General features: G+C 44.3%; 1 protein-coding gene across 1 annotated transcript; it reads left to right on the top strand.

Annotated features, from left to right (window-relative positions):
* The first annotated feature begins 16,673 nt into the window (after nt 1-16,673).
* LOC136464025 (ethylene-responsive transcription factor ERF039-like) lies at nt 16,674-17,893 on the top strand. The gene has a single exon (XM_066462992.1). The coding sequence runs from the start codon at nt 16,831-16,833 to the stop codon at nt 17,530-17,532; it is 702 nt and encodes a 233-aa protein (XP_066319089.1). The 5' UTR covers nt 16,674-16,830; the 3' UTR covers nt 17,533-17,893.
* Nucleotides 17,894-26,366: the final 8,473 nt, after the last annotated feature.

Here is a 26,366-nt window from a genome sequence, read left to right on the forward strand (position 1 = left end):
TTAAACACCTTAGCTATGCTTAGAAAATCATTAGGAACAATGTTCATGTTAACCACTTTGCCTAATTAAGTTTTCAAATAGTGGTTGACTTGTTTTGACTCCTGAACTCTTTGGTTTGACTGTTTAAAAAGTGTAACTTAGAGTCTATGCATGCTTGAACAATCTAAAGCAAAGTTTTAGCAAATTTAATAAGGAACAAACTTTGTTTAGAAGTCAAGTCATGAAAATATGCACAACATGTTCAAAAGGGACCCACAAGTCAGAAGTGAAAGCTGATTCAATACTTAGCAAATTTTCTAAGTCCTAGCTACATTTTCAGTTGGATCAAGCCCACTTTGGCTTTATATAACTGCTGATCCATGGCGAATTTGATGCTGGTCCTTGAAAAGAAGTTGTAGATGGATGGTAGGTCAACATTTTTCATGAACATAGTTTGTGCAAAGGAGCCATGGTTTAGCCATGTTGACATGTCGAAATGTCGCTGACAGTCTCGATCATCGAGTTCTAAATCGTAACGTTTCTGAAAACGTTTAGGGTCGCCGTGGCCGACCGGCTCAGAAGCTTGATGCTGCGTGTTCGCCACTCGTTGCCGGCCTTCTGCTCGCGCTGGCCACGTGCCACAGGCTTCCTAACGCTGCTGGCCGAGTCTTGAGCACCCCGCACGCCTGCCCGACCAAGTCGCCTGCTTCATTTGCATTTCTTTGCCTCCCACCGCGCGTAGTATCAGAGCCGCTGTAGCTCCGCCGTTGCCGGCCAACCTTTGCCCTCACCTAGCTCCCGTGTCTCTGCAAAAACGCGTTGTCCAATTCACCCAGGGCCTCGCCGTGATCCCCTCTACCACCTCCACTGTTCAATCGAGTTAGTTGAGTCGAGGTAAGCGTGTATTCGTCGTTTCTTCGCCGCCGCCTCCATGGCCACGCCTCGCTGGAGCGGAGCTCACCGTGGCCAACCACCACCTATCCCTTCTCGTCATATGTTCTCTGCTTGGTCAGCACCGTAGTAGCCTAGTGAAGCTCGTACCGAGCTAGGTTGGGGCAATGCGAGCTTCACCATCGCCGGAGTGCTGCAACAACCTCGCCGCCATCCGCTATTGCCGACGCCATCGTAGCTAGGGTTTGGTAGCGATTGTGGGAAGGGCATAGATCGACGCGGTTCATCACGTAGAGCACGCTGGTGTCGCCGGTTTCGTCGGGGGAGCCACCGTCGGCGAGCTCGACCATCGCCGCGCCGTCGCGTGTCGTCTCCCCTGTTCTATGTCGATGACAGGCGGGCCCGACTGACACGCGGGTCCTGCATGTCAGTCGCCGAGCCGAAGGTGGGAGCCAGACCTGGGCTGCGCTGAGTTGTGGGCTGCCGTGACCTTCGGGCCGGCCCAGCCGTAGATTTAGGTTTTCCTTTTTTTGTTTTGTTTATTTGTTTTTCATAGATTTGTGTATAGATTCAAAAATGTGTAACTCCAGTTTGGTAGATCCAAATGTTATGGTTCCAATTTTGTTGAGTTCCTGGTAATGTCTAGTATTTAATAAAAATATTATATGAGCACATGTTTTAGAAAATTTGGATGAATTAAATAGGACTTTGAAATGTGTTTATAGATGCATGCAAACTTGTTTGAATTTTATCTTGAGTTGCTGTGGTCCAAAAATTATGAAATTTTGAGGGTAATCTATTTTTGCTGAGTAGAAGCTCTGGTAAAAATTTGAGAGTCATTGCATGTATGGTTTTTGAGTTATAGATTTTCCTTTTATCATTGAGTAATACTTGTGTGAATTTTCATAATTTTTCTATAGATCCAGTAAAGGTAAAATTTGGTGAGTGCTATTCTTATGCTATAATGATACTAGGAAAAATGTGAAATCTGTTGCTTGACACTTTTAACTAAGGTTTCCTATTTATGCCTTTTTAAGCAATTATGCCTTGTCATTTTTATGTAGGCTATTTTACTTATCTAAATGCCATGAAAATTTTATGGTAGTCTACTTAGAGTAGGACTATGCTACTGTAATTTTCTTAGATTTTTATGAGCACTAGAAATACATGTTGCTATGTAGCCCTAGTTAAAATGAAATAAAATAATCTTCTTTAATGCGAGTTTAGTTGATAATGTTCGCTTTGGTGTATCCTTGAAGCATCTTAATTTGCTGTGGTGATTTGGCATGTTAGTACAGTGGTTGTCATAGTAGATAATAGTACATGTTCTTGGATGATGTTGACTACCTTGTAGAAGAGCTTTGCTACGAACTATACATGCTCCTCTACATTTCATGCATCATAATCATCTCATGTCATCTCTCCGATGCACCTCTGCATTAGCACTTATGCATCTACATCATACAGGATCACAGGAGGAATTACAAGTAGCAGTTTAGGAAGAGCAGGCCGGGACCGATCCACAAGAAGTTTAGGCACCAGAGGTGCTAGAGGAAGAGGAGCAAGGAGAGGACTTGCCGGAGTGCGTGGATCACCAACCTAGTTCATTTGAACAAGGCAAGCCCTAGAGCATTCTAAGTCTCCTACTTTACAAAAGCAATTCTTTCTATATATATATGAGTTTATAGATTGTTGCATTAAGTTGTAGGAGTTGATTGAAACCATTGATGCATTCCTTACTATCCTTGCCCACCTTATTACCCTTTCCCTGTTATGTCAGGATCGAATAACTGCTTAGCCTTGCTTAGACCGGTAGCGATTGGTGATACCCGATCACCTACATTATAGGTGGTTACTGGAGGAAATTGGCTATGGAAAGAATGATATCCTGGAATTAACCATATGTGATGGAAAACTGGAGACTGGACGGAAAAAGTTGGAGGCAACCAGACAGGGTTCTGGGGTGCTGTTAGTTTCTGTCTGTGTCGATTAAGGACCGATCGTTGCTCGTCCCTCTTGTCATGTTGAACGCATGCCTCACATTTAGCTGGCCGAATAAAGTACCTTTCTACCGTGAAGCTAGCGGCACATTTCAGGCCGGGATCTACACGAGTGCGCGTATTGGTGCTGATGGGGGTATGACAGGGGCACGAACAGTGAGCCCAAGGGCAGGTGTGACCTGATTCCTGGCAGTCGGGCGGTCCCTGGGTACTACGGCTCCAGATTGTCCCGCGGCTACCTAGAAAGTGTCATTGGTGATCTGTAGTTTACTTGATCGGTGGGTGTGGTTTGTGTGAGGAATAAATCACCAGCTGGTTAGGAATCGATTCGAATCGCCATCGCTCCTAGATAGTGAGCACTTGACTCGAGCTACGGCATCGTAGTAATTATTATGGAACAATGATGGTTATCTAGATGGTATGGACAGGCTAAAGCTAATTTGGTAACTGGATGTTAATGGTTAGTCATGTGATTGCTATAGTGCAGGTGCTTACCTAGATGAATAGGTTATAATAAAGAGGATGCAAAGTATGTAAAATGATGTTTTCAGGATAGCTTATGCTTTTCACAAACAGGTCAGCTAGCCCACTAAAGAGAGCCTTGCATAATCCTTGGTGTTGCTTTATTTTGATTTAAGACGGGTAAGTCTAGCTGAGTACCTTCTCGTACTCAGGGCGTTGTTCCCATTGTTGTTGCAGATGGTCAAATATACTACGGCTATTGCATTAACTGCCTGTACCCGGCGATGGGTGACAACTAGGACCAAGGGCAAATGGTCACTCCGTATCTCTCATCTGATGCTTTTGTTGGAGATGACTACCTACTGGCACTGTATCTGAACTAAAAGTGTGTGTGTGGCTTAAAAACTATTTACTTCCGCTATTTCAGTTGAACTCGGTTTGTAATAACTTTATGTTCTAAACTCTGATGTATCCACTGTCGTTGTGAACTTTATGTAATGTGTGACGGTATTTGCTAAACTTATACGATCTGGGTTTGTATGTCGATTGGTTTGAAATCCTTCGTGGTTTCACGGACTATCAGGTTATACGGGTTTAAGTTTGCTAAATTATCTGCTTCGGCGGAAGATTTTCTTACTTAATCTCGTATAATTGGTCGGTTCTGTTACAAGACTTACCCACCATAAACCAAAAATAAAGTGACTTCAAGGATTATGCAAGGCTTTATAAGTGGAGGTAGCTTGACAACATTTTACATAAAAAGTGACTAGCTTAGTTGTACAATTATAATTCGGTCATCAAGTTAATTATAGCTATTCATCTCTATATTAGCAACTAACCTATGCCAAATATGTGGTATATCATTTAGTAGCATACAATAGTAACCATAGACAGTGTAGTAATTCCATATTCATCCGAACCATCATATTCCATAACACAGTTACTACGATGTTGGAGCTAGCCAAGTTTCTCACTATCCGGGAGAGACGGCAATTCGAATCGATTTCAACCAGTTGAGAATTTATTTATAAAACAAACCTAGGTAGACCAGATCAACAGTCACCTTAGGTCACCTTTGGTACAACTCAGGTCCATATTTTGCGGGTTCGCCTAGCGCCGCACAATCAGGGACAACCAGCTGCCAGGATGTTCAGGCCTAGCCTGCCCTTGGGCTTATGTCTAGCTCCCCACACATCCTTACTAACATCCAGAGTGCGCACTCTAACAGAACAGGGCCCGACCTAAGTTGAGCTACTTGGCTTCGCGGTTGGAATAAGTTATCCGGTCAACTAAGTAAGAGGCATGCGTTCAATCTTATCAGAAGTGCCAACAACAGTATAGTCCTTAATCAGCATAGACAGAATCACATGAGTCAACCTACACATAGACTTCGCCCGACCTCCATTTACATTACCCTATGGTTTTTTTGCATGATAACAAATATAGCCAATCGTGCTTTGATATCCCCCTATATCTCGTAGGTGACAGGAAATCACCCGACTTCTACCGGTCTAAGTATGGCTAAGCATATGTTCGATCCTAGACCTACACAGGGTTAAAGGTATATGTAACTGGACAAGGTATTTTTATGCATCAAGTGTTTCTAATTAACTCTTATAACCTAATACATCAAACATAAAGGACTCAAGTAATATTTTGTAAAGCATGGAAGACTTAGAATGCTCTGGGGCTTACCTTTAAAGAAAGAGATTGACTGGTGATCTAGGCACTTAGGGAGATCTTCTAGAGTTTGCTCTTCTTCTCCTAGAGTTGTGGCCTAAGGCGTCTCCTGCTGATCCTCCTCCTCTTCTTCATTGAACTCTAGGAGAGTTATCTCTTTGAACGATCCTATATGCATGAGCATGAAATAAGATATCACGAATGCATATATGGTGACATGTATAATATGATATGATGTGATGAATGCATCCTACTAAGTGTTTTCAATAGCTTTGCATTAAAGTAATAACAAGTTGCATCATATTTTTCTGAGTAGGTGCATATCTCTTTTCTAATAACTAAACAAACACTTATGTAAATCATTTTCTAGACTACAAGACAACAACCACTTGTTTTAACCATAACTGGAGTTATACATATCAAAATAATATGGTTATGGATATTCTAGAAAGCTTATAAAATTGCCTACAACTTTATTTTAATCATCTTAATGTGATTCCATAGTTATCTAAGTCAAACTATTCAATCATTCAAATCTGTCCAGATAGCAAGCATTTCTGACAGTAGACTTCTAACAGCCATAATCTTAAACCATAATGCCTATGACTATGCAATTTTAACACAAGGTAGATAAGTAAGTGATCTATAACTTTGTTATTAACAAGTTTTACAAAGAAGGCTATTATCATCCTGAAATCGTCACTACAACAGAAACTATACATGCAACCATCTAGTTAGATTATAAAGCAATAATTAACTAGTTGCATACAATTAATTATTTTTAAGCTTGACTAATAACATTAACAGATCATATGCATCACAAGCACCATAGAAAACATCATGGTTAAACATTAACTAATTTATTTATATCCATTTATTAATTTCCTTAAATAATAGGATGATTTAAAGGATAAATATTTCTAGTGCTTAATAAATTCTGAGAAAATTATAGTAGTCTATGAATGACCTTAATAGTATTCTGTATAAATTTCATGATATTTGGATAAGTATAACGACCTCTACAAAAATGAAAAGTTACATAGGGTTATTATAGCAAAAATAGTTTAGTATAGTAAAAAGTGTCAAGCAACATATTTAATATTTTTATTAAATTTCTCCAAGCATAAGAATATTGTATAAAAATTTGCATGATCATATGTTATGTATTTTTATCCCAATTAATTTCACTAGAAACTAGCAATTAATTAGGATTAAATAGGAAGACCATATTCAAAGTATGCTTACTATAGGTTTAGTATTTTTCCTAGCTAGATTATGTCAACACAAGACCAACAAAATTAGAACCACAATTTTATCACCTTTCTAGCTCAAGTTATGCATTTAACAAGATAGAAATTATTTAAAAAGCATTTATATAGCTATATTTTATTCTCCTAGAAAAATACTAGAAATAGTGCATCTCATATTTTTATCCATTATTACACTTCATGAAGAATCCAATAAAATTTGGTTCACCAAAACTGGACACTCCTAGCTTGAGATATGAGTTTTTGAAACATGCATTCAAATCTGTGAAATAAATCAGAAAATCAGACATCATACAGACTGACAGCTAGGGCCCGCGGTCAACGGAGACCCATTCGTCAGCGAGACAAAAATAGGGGATGGCACTGATCGACGAGAACTCGCAGACAGCGAGGTCTCTGGCGGTAGCGTCTTCACCACTGTACTCATCTCACCCACGTGCATCGACTGGTAGGCTTAGTTGGCTCGGTGGCTCACTAGAGCAAGCTCGACGATGGCCATGGCGGATGATGGAGGTCGGCGATGGTACACCGACCATCTTCTGCTATGGCACACTTAGGCAAGGATGGCTACTCCATCCTAGTGACCTATCGAAGCTACACGGTGCAGGTGAGGGCTCGAGGTGGTGTCGATGAGCTTGGTCGCGTGCATAGTCGTGCGGCGACGCACGGAGCACGGTGATGCTCATGCTATTCCAGCTAGACAACAGTGAAAGGTGGGTCTCAGTCATGCCACTAGTGAGGTCTAGGGTTACTCAACCTAAGGCGCGCGAGAAAGGATGAAGACGGTGAACCAACTCGACGGCGATGAGCTCGAGTGCCACGGCGGCCATGGCGGACGCGGGTGGAGCGATGACTCATTCCGGTGCCATCAAGTAGTGGTGTCATTCCTAACTCTAGCCTAAGCTTTTAGACTCTAAAGCGGTGCTAGACCAAAGAAAATGAAGGCATACAGTGCGGTGGAATGGTCGGACCATGGTGAGCCACGAGCACGACGGCGCTCTGGTGACAACGGTGGTTGCGGCGAGCTGAAATGCCACTCTACCTAGGGTCAGTAGGTGGTGTTGGTGGCTCAAGGAGGTGGAGGTGATGGCATAGCAGCTGTGGCTAAGATGAATCAGCCGGTGGAGCGACATCAGCGGCGAGCAGCTACGGCAGAGCTACGGTGAGCTCGGCGTTGCGCTTAGAGGGGCAGAGCGAGCAGGAGGGAGTGAGAGCAGGCGAGTGGTTGGAGTGGTGGGTGCATGGTGCTTAAGTGCGCGCTTGAGCCTGACCAGTCGGGCCAACGCCGACGTGCCGCCACCATCCGGCGGCCATGGCCTATGGCCGGTCGGCCACGACGCCGCGCGTGGACACGGGTTCAAACGCCGCCATTGTTGACTAATAGTGCAACTTAACGATGCTATAATTCCTAATACATTCATCCACTACAAAAACTCCATTAAGGAAAATTGTAGAGCTATATGAGATCTCCAACTTTGCTTTAAGAACCATTATCTAATTCTCTCTGGTTAACAAACTACACTGCTCCAAAGTGAGGTACTTTGAAACTAAAAATCATTTCCACACTTAGAAAATTTCCTGTCACAAAACAACACTTTGTTGATACTTGTGAGCTATTTTTTAGCATTCTATGCACTGAATTAGACCTTAACCCAAAAATAAAAGTTGTTACTCTAGTCAAGTACTATAACTTTCATTTAGGTGACATAGCTATGCAAACACTCTAAACTATTGTTCAACTTTAGTCAAACTAGCATCATGAAAATGGCATTTCAAATGAAACCTAGAAGCAAAATTGGCCTAGGTCATGAATACAAACATTGTTCCATTTACCATCCTAGACATGTCTAAGGTGTTTTCATGACCTCACAACCATCGCATATATTGGTCATACATAATTGCAACCATAAACATATATATAAATCAACATTTTATGTGACAATGTATAAGAATGAGATGAAATTTCATATGCTTGGATGATGCTTGTGCACATGAAATGCAAGTGCCAATTGCAATGCTTAACATAGAGGTGTTACACTGAGCGAGCTCATCGCTCTAGCAGAGGCGGGCTTGTAGGCAGAGGAGGATGACGACACGTTCTTCACTCAGGCCGCAAATGCCACTTATTACAGGCAACAGACAGATCAAGGCAATGCATGTGAGCCTAGCCACATGAGCTAGATGGAGGAGGACACATTCTTGACTCAGGCCACAGAGGCCGTAGGTGAAGCGGAGGCAGCTTACTATAGGCGATAGGTAGATTAGGGTAATGCAGGTGAGCCTAGCCACAACAATGAGGTAGTGGTAGAGGACTAGTACTCGGATGATGAGTTGCTTACCCAGTATGTTTTAGACCGAGGATCGATAGAGGTGTTATAGAGTATTGGTACAGGTGTGCTAGTTCGTTGCTTTAAATTTGGTATTTGTATTGTAGTAGAACTTTCTCGGTGCTGCATTGTTTGGTGCCCATCTTGTCTAAACATTATCTAGAAGACTGTACCAATCACTAATGACCATTGCGATCATTCAAAACCCCCTAAATTATATGCATCAAAATCTTGCTGCTGCTGATGCGCTTAGAAGGGAGTCTAGCCAGCGCCCAGCATGGGTTTGCCGCGCCACCGTCCATGGCGCGGCTAGGCTGACGCGCTAGCCGCCATGGCGTGGCAAGGCTAACGCGCCCCTAGCCATGGCACGGCGGTCAAAGTGGCAGCAAATGGAACAAGACACTTCTGTTGTGTTCTCACATGAGCCAAGTTATTTCATCATGTCGGTTTAACGAATAGGTCAGCAGGAAGGTTAAGTGCACGAGACAATCAGTACACAAGTTCAACAATACTAACTTGTACACGTCCCAAGTTCATCGCCAGTTCGATAATACCTCTGTTCGACATAAGTTCAGCAAGTCATAACTATGACATAAGTTCATCAGTACATAAGTTCGACATTACTTGACATACTACATCGAACGATCTCAAGAAAGTACAATAATATGATGGAACATTAGTACATAAAAATGGGGTACTGCTTGGATCATTGGTCCTCATCGGTCGCTGCTTGGCTCAGTGGTCCTCAAGAGTGGGGTACTACGGATGATGATCCCCCATCCTGGTTCAAATTTCAAATGGATGTGTTAGAACAAACATTAAGAGTACTATAATATGATGGAACATTAGTGCATAAAAACAAAGTAAATGTAAAAGGAATAAACTATTATGCAAAATGAGAGAATAAACATATATCATAATTGGTACTAACATAGTAGTTTTCAATATCATAGCAAACAATTAACATTAATATAATAAAATGTATGCTATATGCACCTGTTATCCTTGTTTTCTATGTCTGCTAGTCTTGTGATTAGGTTCTTTGCAAATAGAGCAAAGATTTCTGCCATGGGTCTTGTTGAAGTCTCCCCCTCCGTACATGTCTACGTCGTACCCTCTCATAGCGTCTATGCCCCCCTTGAGTCGCTTCTTCTTCCTCCTACCCTTGCCTACCTTCATTAGATCCGGATGCAATACATAGTCATGACCATGATAAGGTGGCCACTGTGTTGGGTCAAGGTATGACTCGAAGCTCCTCTCCCAAATACTAACGTTGTTTGAATGGAGATGCAAGGGTGACAGATATGCCAGATTCTCAAAGTTATACCTGTGAACCCTATAGGTCGTGATCATATGAGAGCAAGGGGCATGCATGATCTGAGGGACGTTGCAACTGCACTCTACTTTGTCAAGATCAACTTGGTAGTTTTGTCCACCATAACATTCGCCGCCCAAGCTTGTGCCACCCTTGCCCTGTACACTAAAGATATGGCGGCGGGGTCAATACGACTCAACGGTGTGCTGCTTGGCCAATTCCTCGGCCTCCTTCAAATGTTCTGCTCTGGCCTTTCCAAATTGCTCCTATTCAGCTATATTTCTCTGCGCAAGTTTCCAACTCTTGACAAAATATTCATTGCACTTATGAAAGGAGAACTGAACAATTCCAAACATAGGCAACAATCAAACTCTGGTGAATACACGATTGAAAGACTTTGAGGAGTTAGTGGTCATGATGCCATACCTAAAACCCCCCTCATCATATGCTAATGCCCACTTAGCCTTTTGTTTCATCTACACCTCTAACTAGGCCTTACCTACTTCATTTAGCATCTTATCTAGTTCTCTCTTTGTCTCCTTGAACTGGTGCTCTGTATGTACACAACATAGAGCCTTTACCTTGTTGCATACCTCCTTCTTCCTCTGACGCCACCAGAAATTAGCGGCAAAGTGTCTCATACACCATCTGTGCACTAGAGGCGGGAACCCATCTATATGCTCAGCTATAGCATTAAGAAGCCCTAGGTGATGGTCTGAGATCAAACATATAGTGCGAGATGGGCCAAGCACTTGTACACATAGAAGCCACATGAACCATGATCACGATTCATTGTTCTCTCCCTCTGCCAAAGCAAAAGCCATGGGTACGATCTGGTCCTCTAGATCAACAACAGCAGCCATCATCAAGGTGCCCCTATACTTTCTAATTAGGAAAGTGCCATCAACAAGTACGACTGGCCGATAAAACTGGAATACATGTTCTGTTTGCGCGAACTACCAGAACACACGATGCGGGACATGCCTCAACGGGCCCTGAAAATACATCCCTCTGGTGTCCACAAATCATTTCAAGATAGGGTTGTAGTAATGCATTGCACTTAAGATGCAGGGCACCCTATTGTACACTTCCTTTCAACTACCCTAATAAATCGTTAGGGCAATTTGCTTAGCACGCCAAGCCTTTCCGTACTTCACATCATACTTAACGAATCCAAATATGGACTGTTGTAATGAAGACACTAAAATATCGTTATTGTCATCAACGAGCCCCAATATATGATGGGCAAGGTAACGTGCAGTGAGTTGTTGATGATTTTCCTTCCCCCTATTTGATAGGCAAGTGTGGGGTTCAACCACTTTACTTATCCTCTACTTGCCATCACTCTATCTCTTTCGTGCATTTAACCTCTGCATACAACCATTTTTATATATCCCATGGTACCTCAACTCCTGGTTCGAATGACTGACGATGTACGACCTATGGTGATACACAGCATAGTCCTAAAGGAAGAGCTTCATCTTTGACATTGTATTGAATATCATCCCCTTACTAAGGATTTCTTTCTCATGGTCATACAATGATTTTCTACACATCTAGAGACCAGTGTCACAAACTGCCATATCTATCATGCTGACATCCCTATAGTTCAGAACGCCCCTGAAAGATACGTTCATCAACCTTAGTTGCTCAAGCTCTATCGCTGTGTAAGGTAGTGGTGGAACATACCGCTGTGCTTCGCTAATTCTACCCCATGAATCATAGGGGGTATCATCTGCTGGCAAATCTATGACTAGTCTACCCTGAGCTAGCATAGCTTGCAAAACCTTAGTTGGTACTGGTAATAGCATACCATGAATAGGTACTAGCATGGCATAAACCAGTGTGGGCATAGCATGTCTACATCCCTGATCATCATCTGAATCGTCTAAATTACTGCTAACTACATCATTGATCCTGTCCTCCTCCTCCTCCTCTTCTCGTTCGAACTCGTTCACATCGAAGTCATTGCTTATATAGCCTACTTGACTTGAATGAAACTGCTCTTGCGTCAACTGACCATCCAAATCCATAGTACCCATATTTGGTTCCATATGAACCCCACATTTTTATCAAGTATCACCTTCGAAGGACGGCTCCTCCTGGAGACCATGCATCCTGTACCCATTCTCCACCACCACCTCAACCATGACCACATTGGAACCTTAGATTACCCTATTTGTAGCGGGACCAGTGAGCATGATCGCGCAAGGGCATCAACACGTAGTGTGCCCTAGTCTTTCCACTATCAAACCTCCTCTTCAGTGTGAAATCACCGTCAAACTTTTCCTTCAAACGGACATAAAGATCGTTGAAGCTAGGAGGTTCATCAAACCATTCCAGTTCTTCTTCCATATCCTCAAACATACCATCTTTTCTCCTAACACTTCCTCTGTAAAAAAACACAACAATCCATCTACAAAAACATTTCAAGAAACTTCATCAGGTCGGCCAAATCGTCGTGCCTACTAAATAAGAAAACTAATTAATCTAATATTAATACCTATAACAACAATTCTAACTAACTATACTAAATACACTAACTAATATTAGTACCTATACTAACAATACTAACTAACTGTATTAACCAACTATACTAACTAACTTCACTAACTATACCTATCTAGCTAACTTTACTAATTTCATTGACTAATTTTGAATCCTAACCCTAGCTAACAACAATTCTATTGAAGCAACAAATGCACAAGAGGATTACCTCGACAAACCACAGCGGGAATGACCGGCCAACAACAAGAGGACCACCCCAATCCACCTAAGGTGACGAGCTGGCCACCGGCGGCAATGGTCGGCCGACGGCGGGCTTCTTCTGTGCCCAAAGTTGGAGGAGGGTTAAGGACAGGGTGTGGCAGGGGAGGAAGAGGATGGGGAGAGAGGGAGGCCGCGCCACAGGAAAGCGGCGGCCGCGCCGGCGACAGGGAGGGGCAGCGGCGCAGTGGGGACAGGGAGGGACTGAGAGAGGGAGACAAGGGAGAGAGGGAGCCGGCGGGGGAGGCGCGGCAGCGGGGGCTAGGCGGCGCGGAGGTAGGGGCTGGGCGGCGCGGAAGCAGTTGCTGTGCGGTGCGGAGTGAAACAGAGACAGAGGAAAGAGACTGGGCCGATGGCCTCTATTTGGCTCTGCCGCGCCCTGACGGGTGGCGCGACACAGCCGCGTCCTGATCGGTGGCGCGGCAAGGCCTGCCATGTTAGCGACCAGTGGGGCGGGACGTTGCCACGTACACACCCCTGCCGCGCCGCCATGCATGGCGCGACAGAGTTGTTTCGCCGCGCTCTGAAAATAGGCGTGGCCAAAAGTATTACTTTTGAAGAAAAAAACATTGTTATAATTAAGAATAGTTTAAAAAAAATGTTAGAAATAATAAAAAAATCGCCACAGGCAACTGGTATGGTTTGATTTTGAGTTGTCACTATATATGCCCTAGTACTTGTAGTTGGTAGTGCCTGTACTGGTACTTAATAACAATACAAAAATAGGCAATCATGCAGGGACTAATGGAACGTTGAAGGCATGCATGATTATGGTTACGATTACTAGGGTGGCGGTTACGGCAGCCACATCTCGCATCGGTCTTGAGAAGAAATGCGTGCTGACTGCGGCTGGGAGCTTCCGAAAGATGCAGGCTATGATGGTGAACCACTGATTGTCATTGCTGCGGTCCAAATGGGTCTAGTAACGCTACCTCCTTGGTGGGCTTTTGTGCCTGCAGAGTGCAGAGTTGTCACTGCTAGACTGAATATTATCTGTATGGTGGGAGAATTCTTAACTGTCCTCTTCTTCATCAAGTTCAGAACAAATTGTTTTTTGTTGTTTACCTGACACTGTCAAGCTCCATGATATCCAGTGATGGGCGTGCTTAAACTGCCAAAGATCTACTGGCCCGTGTTGGACTGATTTGCATGGAGTATTGGTGGATCGATTTCACCTCAGTAAATTTTGATCGATTCGGTAGTCTCCGCTCTGCACTCCAGTGACTTGTTACCGGCCCCCAGCGAGTTCATGGTCATGGAATCCCTCCCTTCACAAGGGTAGTAGCACAAGGGAATGTCTCGAGGCCGTGTCACACGAAACACGAGGGGTTTCGCAGACAGACGATCAGGGCATCAGGCCAAAGGACGGTACGGGATGCTGAAAATGAGGCGAGGGCAGAAGTGTAGCGGCATGATGCTGCCCGTGGACGATTGCCTCCATCAGACGATCACCCAGATGATTATGTTGGTTGATTGCCCATGGTAGCCACTCCATAGGCCAAATGGTCATTGTGAATTCGCCACTGAATGACTGAAAGGGGATATATCCACAAATTTTCCACTACAAATTGCTGTCAACCCTTAATCCTACCATTAGTGATTGGATTATAACATTTTTCAGTGAGCACGAAATTGTTACAACCCTATTCACTGAACATTTTTGCAGAAAAAACATACAAGATACAATTTCGTGCTCACCGAACATTTCTGTACGAGAACACTGATGATAGATTAGTATGTAAATAATAATCAAAAGTAAAATAGTGTGACATCACACATGTCTTTTACTGCCACGCTACTATTAGTATATAATCGAAAGTAAACCAGTGTGCTCCTATATATGCCTATATATAATAATAATCAAAAGTAACACGCTACAGAATTGCAACCACTGATCCTCGGTCTTCATTAATGTGCACTGCAACTATAACTAGCAGACACCAAAAATGCAGCTTGCAAGCACGTAACAAGTTCAGAAAAGTCCTCTCTTCATGTTATTTTAACTCTTAAGTACGTTTCATGGATTGTTACATCCTGCTTATATTACTACCGTCCTAAAAAATACGATTCTAGGATTAATTCGAATCCAAATATCTTAACTTTGGCTAATGAATTTATAAAAATCAAATATTTATAAAATAAAAATATATTTGATAACGAATCTAATGATATGTATTTACTGTGTTAAATTATAGTATTATATATAAATTTAATTAAACTTAAGCGTGTTCATTCTACAATTGTGTCTTTTTTTAGACGGAATCATCGGGTGCTGCATTCTTATCTTTACTTTCTTTAACTTTATATTTGCTTCAAAACATTGTCCGTAACAAAGGTATACATGTGGACGTGCACATATGCTCACTGTTATGAAAACATACACGTACACTAGGTCCAATCTATATAAGCACTATAAAACAACAAGTCTTGGTATCGAGGAGCCTATGGTTGCTATACCAGTTGGTCAAGCCTCTGGGTGGCGTCCGTCGTGACAGAGTTCGAATCCTTGTCAGACGAATTTCTGGTTGGCGGTGTAGAAAAAAACTTCATCGCCTATCCCGCGCTCCCAAAGCATTTGTAAAATGGATCGGTCCTCTCACCAGGTAACTGACCCCTGTATGCGGGCGAGAGGCATGGGGTTTGGGGGGTTTCTCAGGCTAGGTGATAAGTCCTATACCTTAAGCTAAAATAGCTTGGGGTGACTACCCCACACGTAGCCCAAGTTTTTTTTTTGTATTGAGGAAATCATGGTAAACATTTCGCTTTCTACAATAATACCTTTCGAATACTAAATGCACAGCAGGTCCATCGACGAATATATTTCACTCCATGCGTGGACTCAAAAACGAAATGCGGCAAGGACGAATAATGGATGAATGAACCAGCAGCACCACGAACCACATCTATGTGGAGGCTACCAGCTGTCAGATGTGCATGACGGACATATAGCAGCGTGCTACGTAGCATGCACAGATGTCGCCGTGACATGCTCGTTATTAACTCTCCAACTCCCACCAACAACAAAATCAAAGGCAAAACACACATGGCTCGATTGAATCATGCTTATTTAAAAATCTACCATGGTTCCCGGCCGTAGTCAGCACCAGTAGCTCTCTACAATAGAGACGTCAATGCCCAGCAACGCACGTACTACTTACACGTACTCCTATGGAGTATCATTCTACCGGCGGTTGCTGTGTACTGCTACTACGTATGCTACGGTACGTACATGTTCCCTTCAGCATGCTGTACGTACAAACAGAAGGGTGGTTTTCAGAGACTATCATTGCAAAACGCTCTGTGATTTGACAACGCGCGCATTTGGCAGGACGTGGCAGTGCCCACAAGGCCACAACACTGACGTCAAAAAAGAATTAAATCTGTCTGTACATGACACTTGGAATATACTAGGGCCCAGTTTATTGAATTCCATGTCTAGAGTTTAGCCACTGGCACTAGATCATTTTAGCTCTCGAGGCTTTGAACATGAGGTTTAAAATAATGTCTAAACCTTAGCCAACTTCATAGAAAGTTTGGACTATACGAGTGAGGTAAAGTGGTTTAAAGTTTAACCTCTCAACTTTAGCTCACTATAAAGTTTAGACTAGAGAATCCAAATGGATCCTTAGCACTAATTGCACTAAATTGCAGGTAACCAGAGGTTACGTTTTCCTGCGCCTTATTCGCTTGAATTTATCGACTATAATACAGTATTTTTCTCTTCTGATAAAACAGCATCAGCCGGCTTATCCACCGTACCATAGAAATCATCACCCTAATAGGAAGCTCCGCCCCCAAAAACGTGTGATGTTGTGTGGTAGTGTCCCATGGGCCATGATCAATCGGCATTCTCCCCGTATTGCTACAACTGTTCCCTTGCCCGCAGGGAAGAGTGACGGAGCAGCTTCTGTCCTCTTTCCACGTCTCCCTACACCTCATCGCCTCATCATAAAACCCCCTCGCTCCCGCGGTCTCAGCTCCCACCTCACCACACCACGCCACTCTCGCCTCCTCCTCCTCGCACAGTCACTCTCCTCCCGGCACCAGGCAGGCAGCAGCTCTCTGCTGCCAACCAACTCCACCAACGCGCACACACCCCCACAACAGCAGGAGGAAGCTAGGGGACGACGAGCCGAGGATCCATGGCCATGGACGACTCGTCCTCCGGCTCCTCCGAGCCCACCTCGTTGTCCTCCGTGGAGGCTCCCGCGTCCCCGACCGCGTCGTCCTCCGACTCCGCCTCCGCCGCGGGCAGCAGCAGCAAGAAGCGGCGGCGCACCAAGGACGGGCACCACCCGACGTACCGCGGCGTGCGCATGCGGGCCTGGGGCAAGTGGGTGTCGGAGATCCGGGAGCCGCGCAAGAAGTCGCGCATCTGGCTCGGCACCTTCGCCACCGCCGAGATGGCGGCGCGCGCCCACGACGTGGCCGCGCTGGCGATCAAGGGCCGTGCCGCGCACCTCAACTTCCCGGAGCTCGCGAGCGAGCTCCCGCGCCCGGCCACCGCGGCGCCCAAGGACGTCCAGGCCGCCGCCGCGCTCGCCGCCGCCGCGGACTTCCCGGCCCCCGCCAATGCGGCGGGCGCCGCCAGGGAGGACCCCGACGATGACGGCCCGGACGCCAGCGCCGCCTCCGACGACGTCTCCGCCTCGACGCCGCCAGCGCTGGACAACCCCGACGACGCGCTGTTCGACCTCCCCGACCTCCTCCTGGACCTAAGACACGGGGCCTCGTCGTGCCAGCTCTCGTGCGCGCCATCGTGGTACGACGACGTGTGCTTCTCCGGCGCCGCCGGTGCCGGCGCGTTCCGCCTGGAGGAGCCGCCGCTGCTGTGGGAGTACTGAGTCCAATAAAAATAGAATATTTTGCGCAGTCGTCGACGACGACGACGAGAATCAAGTTAGAGCACGCGGCTTCGAGCTGCTTCGTTCGTGTGTCTGGCTATGGACTGTAATTGCGTCAGTGGTCCAGGAAGGAACTAGCGATGTAAACCATGCAGTGCAGCGCTGGATCAGCAGAAATGGAACCTAATTAGATTTATTTCTCCTTTGCGTCTAAAGGAGAAATGGCTCTAATTAGGTTCCACGTATAAAAAAACCAATTCATCCCCGGCCCGTTCCTTTCGCTCCTCCAGTGTCCAGTCTGTCTGTCTTTGCTTGGATTGTGGGGCAAGAATATGGTATGGTGCACGACTAACCGCGCATCTAGCTCCTTTCCTTTCATTCATTCTCCGTTGCTCAATGGGGTTATATATATAATAAATCTTTTAATTAGTAGTAGCAAGTAGCAAGCACTAGTGCTATTTAAAGGTGATCTAGCCCGATTTGGACTAATGCCCTCACGAAACGCTTTCGCGAAAGGTGCACACACCTTTTAAATTACGGCCGGATTCGTCCACCGATCATCTCCAACGCAGCACGAAATGAAAAGCGCGCGCACGCCACCCATCGTCAATCAAAGAAGTGAATGAAGAAAGAAATTCACCCGACGTCCCGACCCGGGCCAGCAGGAGGAACCTGTCCTGTCCTGTGGCCTTTTCACGCAACAACGACGGTCGCATGCAGCCTGTAACCGCGAACCAAAAGCCGTGGGATGGCGACCGGCCGGAGCTAGGCCGAGGCGCGCGGCGCGATGGAGAGCGACGGCGACTGCGCGGAAAGCGGCGTGCATGAATCCCGGCAGAGCTAGCGCCGGGCTGCTGTAAGACGAGAAGGAAGGCGGTGGCAGCAGTGCCGGACGCCTTGGCCGGCTCCACCGATCGCGCGCGTGCGTGCTCTCGCCTCTCGCTCGCTTGCCCTGGCGTTCATACACGCACACGGTGCGGCGTACGCGCGCGCGGCACCGCTCGATCGGCGGTGGCGCGTTGGTCGTTTTCGTCGACGCTAGCGAGCGAGCCCGGCTGACGCAGACGGCCAGGCCATAGATGCACGCACGGCGCCAACGGGGCCGCGGCGAGGAGACGACAGCGGAGTGGTTGCGCCCGCATAAATGGCACGGTTTCCTGGCCGGGCCGGGGGGACGGGCGGGCGGGCCGGCGTCGTCGATCGTACCGCGACGATAAGGCGAGATATATCTCGAGGGCGTGCCTCCCGTCCGTCCTCTCTGTTCGGCGTCGTCGCCCTCAGCAGCTCGCTCGCTTTATCCACCTTGAGCGACGAGTTAATGCCACTGCTGCTGACCTGACCAAGTGACCATACCATACTGCTCCTTTGGACCTTCGTGGAGGACAGTTCGTGCTGGCACGCACGGCAACCATGCACGACGACACAGCAGCAGCCTTGCATTGTGGCGATCGTGGTGTGGCTGTACACAAGCGCGAGAGGTGGCCGCACGAGTGGGCCGCCACGGAGGTGAACACGGGTGGTGGCTGGCGTGAGGCCTGCCGGGGTTCTGCTGTACGGCACTGCTGGCGAGTCGTCGTTGTTTTCCGTGCACGAGATCTTTGACCCGCCATTTCATCTCTTTTTTTTGACGGACATTTCATCTTTATATATATATATATATATATATATATATATACACACACACACACGAGTACTATACTGTTCAATTTATTATCCGTGTTCGCGGGATAGGGGATCCTTGTTTTACGGGTTAGCTCTGTGCATTTCCTGCAAGAATTCGGGTTCTAGGTCGTGTAGAGTATTATCCATCCGTCATGCACACATGCGACAGCAACGGAGACGGGAGACCAGTTCAGATGGTGCTGTGGATGGATGTACCCTTATAGCAACTCGTACTAGGAGCGGCAATGTTGTGGTGCTTTGGTTAGACTTAACTTGTCCTGTTGAACAATGTTATTTACAATCCACGTACAACTATACTTCTGCTACACTTAAACAATATGGCCTTATTCGCTTCTCTTATAATCCGTTTTTTCAGCTTGTTTTTTCAGACGGAATAGTGTTTTTCTCTCCCAACAAATCAGCCGGAACAGTGTTTCGGCTTAGTTTTTTCAGCGAAGCGAACGGGACATATTATTACAGTCTAAATATTTTATTAAATGAATTTATAATAACGTGTATACGGGTGGGCCCATAGGCTAGGGGTGTTTCGCTTCTTAATCGGTAATTTTTTCCACGCGGGCAAACCCATTTTCATTAGAGCTGAGATAACGGAAATACACAGTGAGGATTACAGACAGAAGACGAGAGATTCCAGAAGTAGCAAACTATCACCAAAACGGCTAAGCATGGCTCAAAAGAAACAGCCACCTAACAACCACCAGAAACCACTTGACCAGAAACCACAGTGACAATAACAAGATTTTCTATAGAACCAAGACGAAGACTCAACTGCTAAAACTAACAATGTCTATTCATCCAAAAAGGCCACACCATAGCCAGGAACCATCCCAGGTTCTGTCTTCTGAACAAGCACTTTTCCACGCACTTGATGCCCGCACAGCGCAAGGGAGTTAAGCAGAATCATCGTCTTGATTAGATCGTTCACCATCTTCAAGGAGCAACTGATTCACCTGTCTTGTGGTTTGGGCCGCGAGAATCTCCTTGGCGACTCTGAGCATAGTGTTTGCGGCCTCCACTAGTTGATCTCTGTCCAATTCTGCAAATAAACCTGACCAATAAATCATGAGCGCACAAGCATGACATATTATTTCCAACGGGTTTTTTAACGCTTTTCCTTCAAATGCAACTTTGTTTCTGCATTTCCAAATAGCCCAGCAAATAGCTGCCACCCCCCAAGGATGAAATTTCTTGCCAAACGGGAACCACTTCTCACACCATAACCAACACTGCTCGAGATTCATAGGAACATTAGAAGCACCAAAGCATTCGGCAACTATAACCCATATAATCTTAGCAACAGGACAATGAAAAAAAAGATGAGAAACAGTCCCAATTGAATCACAGAACACACAACTGGGATCACCTTGCCACTTTCTCTTTCTTAAATTTTCTCTAGTAAAAATAGCATCATTTGCTAAAAGCCATAAGAAGATTTTAATTTTCTCTGGGATTTTCCCTTTCCAAATTCGTTTGTGATACACCCCAGTGGTAGAGCTAGTCAAAGCATCATACACCGATTTAACAGTAAATCTACCTTTCTTACCTAATCTCCATAGAACTGCATCATTACTGTCAGATAACGTAAAGCTCGAAGTATCATGCAGAATATTGTTCCAGCTAGTTCTCAGTTCCTCAAACAGACATCGCCTAAAAGTAACTGACATCCCACCAAAAAACTGCGCAACAGTGATGTTTTTGTTTTCACACAATTCAAACAACACAGGAGCAGATACATGTAGAGGCTCCTTATATACCCAACGATCAAGCCAAAACCTAGTTAAATTTCCATTCCCAATGGATACACATCTACCCTGTAAATAAATGTCTTTTACTTTGAGTAAATCAGGCCAAATCAAAGAATCATTCAATCTATGGCTAACCTCATGAATCGATTTTTTTTTCTGGAATACGCAGGAGAGCTGCGTATCATTGCATTAAGAAAGGGGATAAAAGGCTTATATAGCCATACAACAGCATATACACCAACTTTACACACCGTCTCTAGGTTACATACGCGCCTGTTAAAAAAGTAAAAAGTCGACCTCCCTCAACAGGCGCTGCTAAACCCCAGGTCGAGCAGTGACCAGTTCACTATGCCTTTAGATCTCAAGTATTTAAACTTTATAATATCTTGCCACAAGCCTTCTTCTTTTTCTAATCTCCACCACCATTTGCACATTAAACTAATATTCAGTTTCCTCAAATCTTTTATCCCTAAACCACCTTTCTATTTATTTTTACAAATTGTTTCCCACTTAATCAAATGATATTTCTTCTTTGTCCCACCTCCTTGCTAAAAAAAAGTTCTCCTAGTCTTATCCAAGCACTTGATAGTTGACTTAGGAAGCAGATAGACCGACATATGATAAACTGAGGAGTTATTCAAACTAGCACTTATGACGTTGACACAGGCGACGCTCTCGGCCATCCCGGTGCACCTCTCCATTGCCGTGTGTCTGTCGCCATGGGCAATCGACCGCATCGATAAGTTGCGTCGATCGTTCATATGGTCTAGGTCGGCCATGGTGGCCGCGGGCAGGTGTCGCGTGGCATGGGACGTGGTTTGTAGGCCCAAGGAGCTCGGTGGTCTTGGCGTCATCGACATGCGCAGGTTTGGTCTGGCTCTAAGACTGCGCTGGGAGTGGGTGCAGAAGGTCGACCCGAATAGAACTTGGATCGACCTTCCGACAACAACCGACACAGCCACGCGTGCCCTCTTTTGTGCAGCAACAATGATGGTAGTCAGGGACGGGACCTCAACGCTGTTCTGGCAAGACTCATGGATCCATGGATGCTGTGTCCAACAAATTGCGCCTGTAGTGTTTGCCTCAGTCCCACGGGTGAAGACGAGGCCACGGTCTGTGGCGTCGGGACTGGCTGATCACGCCTAGGTGTCCGACATTACCGGGGCGCAAACTGTTCAGGTCTTCCTCCCGTACCTGGACCTCTAGGCGCGGGTGCGCGGGGTACAGCTGGTGACGGGGGTTACGGACTCCGTCATCTGGCGTTGGTCCGCTGACCACAAGTACTCCGCGGCGTCGGCGTATGGTGCGATGTTCATCGGATCGACCTCGCCATTCGGTGCCAAGTTGATTTGGGGGACGCGCGCACCGCCCAAGGTCAGGTTCTTCTTCTGGTTGGCTATGCATCGTCGTTGCTGGACTGCGAATCGACGAATGCGTCATGGGCTGCAGGACAGTGACGATTGCATCATGTGTCTTCAAGCATCCGAAACTCTGGATCATATCCTGCTGGGTTGTGTCCTCAGCCGTCAGGTCTGGATAATCCTCCTGTCCAAGCTTGGGCTCACGGCCGTGGCCGCTCACGGTGATGTCAACACCTTCCTCTGGTGGGCCTGGACTAGGCGTAGGGTGCACCGAAACAGCAGGAAGGGTTTTGATTCGCTACTCATGCTAACCTGCTGGGTGCTTTGGAAGGAACGCAACACACGGACGTTCACGAATGAAGCCAAGGACGCTCGAGAGCTGTGTTTGGAGATCCGACAGGAGGCCGACTTGTGGTTGAGGGCCGGGTATTCGCCCCTGTCGTCGCTCACTTCGTTCATGTAATTGGTCACTTGTGTGATCCCTGCCGGCTAACGCTGGTTTTTCTTTTGCCGCTCGGTTTTATGTTTGTGCTACTAGACGGGGCAACCTTTGGTTACCTTACGCCGACGTTGCCGTTGTTTGTTTGGATGTTCTCTACTTCCTCTTAGCGAAATACGTGCTACAGAGCACGTTCAAGAAAAAAGGGTTGACCTCCCAGCTATAGACAAGGTTCCACCCTTCCAGACATCCAGACTTTTATTACCTTTCTTTACTAATGGCATCCAGTCACTAACTTTTAATTTGCTTGGACTAATCGGCACCCCAAATACTTAATTGGAAAAAGTCCAACTTGGCACTTAAAAATTTCAGCATACTGATTACCCCAGTTCTCCTCATCATTAATCATAAGAATTTCACTTTTGTTAAAATTAATTTTCAATCCAGCAAGCATTTCAAAAATGTACGGTAAGAGTTTCATATGAGTAGCACCCTCCAAATCATGTTTAAGAAAGAGGATAGTATTGTCCACGTACTACAAAATAGCCACACCATTAGGTATGACATGACTTATCAATCCAATAATTAAATTGCTTTCCTGAGTTTTGTGCACCATTCTAGTCAAACATTCAGCCACGAAATTGAATAGAATTGGTGACAATGGGTCACTTTGCCTAACCCCTTTGAAGCTTTTGATATAGGAACCAATCTTGTTATTCATCTTTACACTAATAGTACCGCCGCATACAACTTGTTTGATCCAATAACACCATTTGCTATGAAAACCCTTTTTTCCAAACATTCAAAAGGCAATTTTCAGTTTACCTTGTCGTATGCTTTCTTAAAATCTAGCTTCAGAATTATTCCAATTTCTTTCCTTCTTTTTGTTTCATGTATGATTTCATGTAAACACATGATTCTCGACATTATATTTCTATTTTTCATGAAGGCAGTTTGAGTATTATGAATCAATTTATCAGCCACCAACTCCAGCCTAAGGGTCAATGTTTTTTTAATCAATTTGTATAGACAATTCAGTAAACAAATTAGTCTAAACTGTTGTATTCTTGAAGCTTCTTTAATCTTTGGTAACAAAGTGATGATCCCATAATTAATTTTGCTAGTGTCAACTCTTTGATTGTATAAATCATCAAATAATTGTGTAATATTAGCCTTTACAATGTTCCATAACTTTGATAAAACTCAATAGGGATTTTATCTGGTCCTGCAGCTTTGTTTTTTTCATCTGATCAAGGGCGTATTTAATTTCTTTTTTTAGTAAAAGGTTTACACAAAGATTCATTATCACTTGAAGAGACTCTGGGAATACTTTCCCAAATTTCAAGGTCCATTTGAACCTCATATTCAACTGGTGGACCAAAGAGATCAGTGTAATATTTAGAAGCATGCTTCAAAAGGTTTTCATCACCTTCAATTAACTGACCATCACTTTCTAGACTCATAATATTATTCTTCCTTTTTTCTACCATTTGCACATTTGTGAAAATATGATGTGTTGTTATCACCTTTAATAAGCCAAGTTTGATGTGATCTTTCATACCAATATGTTTCTTCTTGCTCCAAACTTTTTAGATTTTCAATCATCAACCAAGTTTTCCAATCAATTTGGTCAGTATATAAACCAACTTCATCCTCAATAGACTCGAGCATACCCAATTCACTCTGGTAATCTTTTCTCTTTTTTTCCTCATTTCTCCTTGCAAGTTAAAACCCCAACCTTTAAAGAACTATTTAAATAACTTGAGCTTTTGTTGAATTCTATCAATTGTAGTCTTAGCCTTGTAAGACTTATTCTAAATCTTATCAACCAGAGTAAAAAAATCAAGATTTTTAAGTCAATTAAGATCAAATTTGAATTGTATATGAGGAAGATTGTCACATTTTCCAGTAGAAATAATCAATGGATTATAGTCTCAAACTGCCCTAGGCAACTTATTCACAATTGCTTAAGGAAAGATGTCTTCCCACTCTTTTGTCATCAAAATTATGTCTAGTTTTTCCAACACAGGGGGATCCTGGTTGTTAGACCAAGTAAAAAAGACCACCATTCATGATCAATTCTCTCAATTCATAAAAATGAATCAAAGAGTTAAGTAAAGCAGTGTGCCTATGCACTCCATCCATTGTATTCTTTTCTTTCAGGTATCTAATGATATTGAAATCACCTCCTATAATCATGAGTTCAGTATTACTTGCACAAAAATGAGATAATTCAGCTAAGAAGGATATCTTATTCTCATCATGAGCCAACCCATAAACTACCAGCAAATTACATTTTAACCTCAAAACTTTATCCCAAAGGTTCATTTGAATCATAAACTCACCTTGTTTAAAAGAACCGACATCGAAACGTTCTATCAACACCCCTACCAAAATACCACCAGATTTTCCTTTGGAAACATTCCACAACCAAAGGTAATCCTGATTCATATCAAATTTTCTTAATAAAGAATTTTCACATTCTTCAATTATAGTCTCTTGTAAGCCCACAAAATGGAATTTATATTCAAGAATAAGGTTTTTTAAGAAAGTAGAGACCCCTTTTTCCTAAGGCCTCAATAGTTCCAGATTAGGCCTTGGACTACCATTTTTCCTTTGTTTTTTCCTTTTATTCAGATTCACATGAATGCAGACATTCCTTGAATCTGGCAAGCCAAGATCTTCCTGGTCTTGCTTCCTCCCCCCTGGGGAGAATCTGAATTTCTTCTTATTAGATGAATTTTTTTATGTGATTGTTGAATCATCATTTCATTCACATCAGAATCATCGTCAATAACCACAATCTTAGCAGAGTCATCATTCTCAAGATTAAATTCAACAATCTCAATAGATACAGAGATATTTATTTGTTTTTGCTGCTTTAAATATAAACAATTTCTAGCAGCTTCTATATGCTTAAGCATATCAAACGTAGCAAAGTTATTTTTTGGAACTACCACCCCCATATTTTTAGCTAAATCATTAAGAACCAAGTGAAAGGGTCGAGATGGCGACTAGAGAGGGGGTGAATAGTCCCTTTTTAAAATTAATCGCATTGGCTAACCGAAACAAGTGCGGAATTAGAACTATCGGTCTAGCCAAGACTACACCCCTCTATCTATATTCTCTAGCACCTTCCAAAGATACTAATTAAGCAACAAAGGTGCTGGGCTAGCTAGAGCTCACCTAACCAATTCTAGGAGCAAGGTCACACAAACCTATGCCACTAGTACTTTAAGCAACAAGGGAGCTCCTACACATGCTAGTAAGCAAAAGCATAAATCCAACTAAGCTCACTAGCAATGCTCAATAACAAGGCAACCAATGCCAAATTAGAGAGCGCAATTACTTAGCTACACAAACTAAGCAATGTGACTAACAAGGTTACACAAACCAAATTAGTCACGCAAGGGAGCTACTTCTATGCTACACAAGCAAGAAGGTAACTAGCAAGCTACACAAGCTAACTAATTATAAAAGCAACAACACAAGCTCAATATATAGAAAGTAATCGCAAGCTTGGGTAACGGGGATGCAAACCAACAGGAAGAACAAGGTTGACACGATGATTTTTCTCCCGAGGTTCACGTGTTTGCCAACACGCTA

Source organism: Miscanthus floridulus, chromosome 7 (genome assembly GCF_019320115.1).
Source record: "Miscanthus floridulus cultivar M001 chromosome 7, ASM1932011v1, whole genome shotgun sequence".
Classification (NCBI taxonomy): Eukaryota; Viridiplantae; Streptophyta; class Magnoliopsida; order Poales; family Poaceae; genus Miscanthus; species Miscanthus floridulus.

Bases quoted from the DNA above. Each gene is read 5' to 3' on its own strand.
- LOC136464025 (XM_066462992.1), top strand. From the start codon at position 16,831: ATGGCCATGGACGACTCGTCCTCCGGCTCCTCCGAGCCCACCTCGTTG.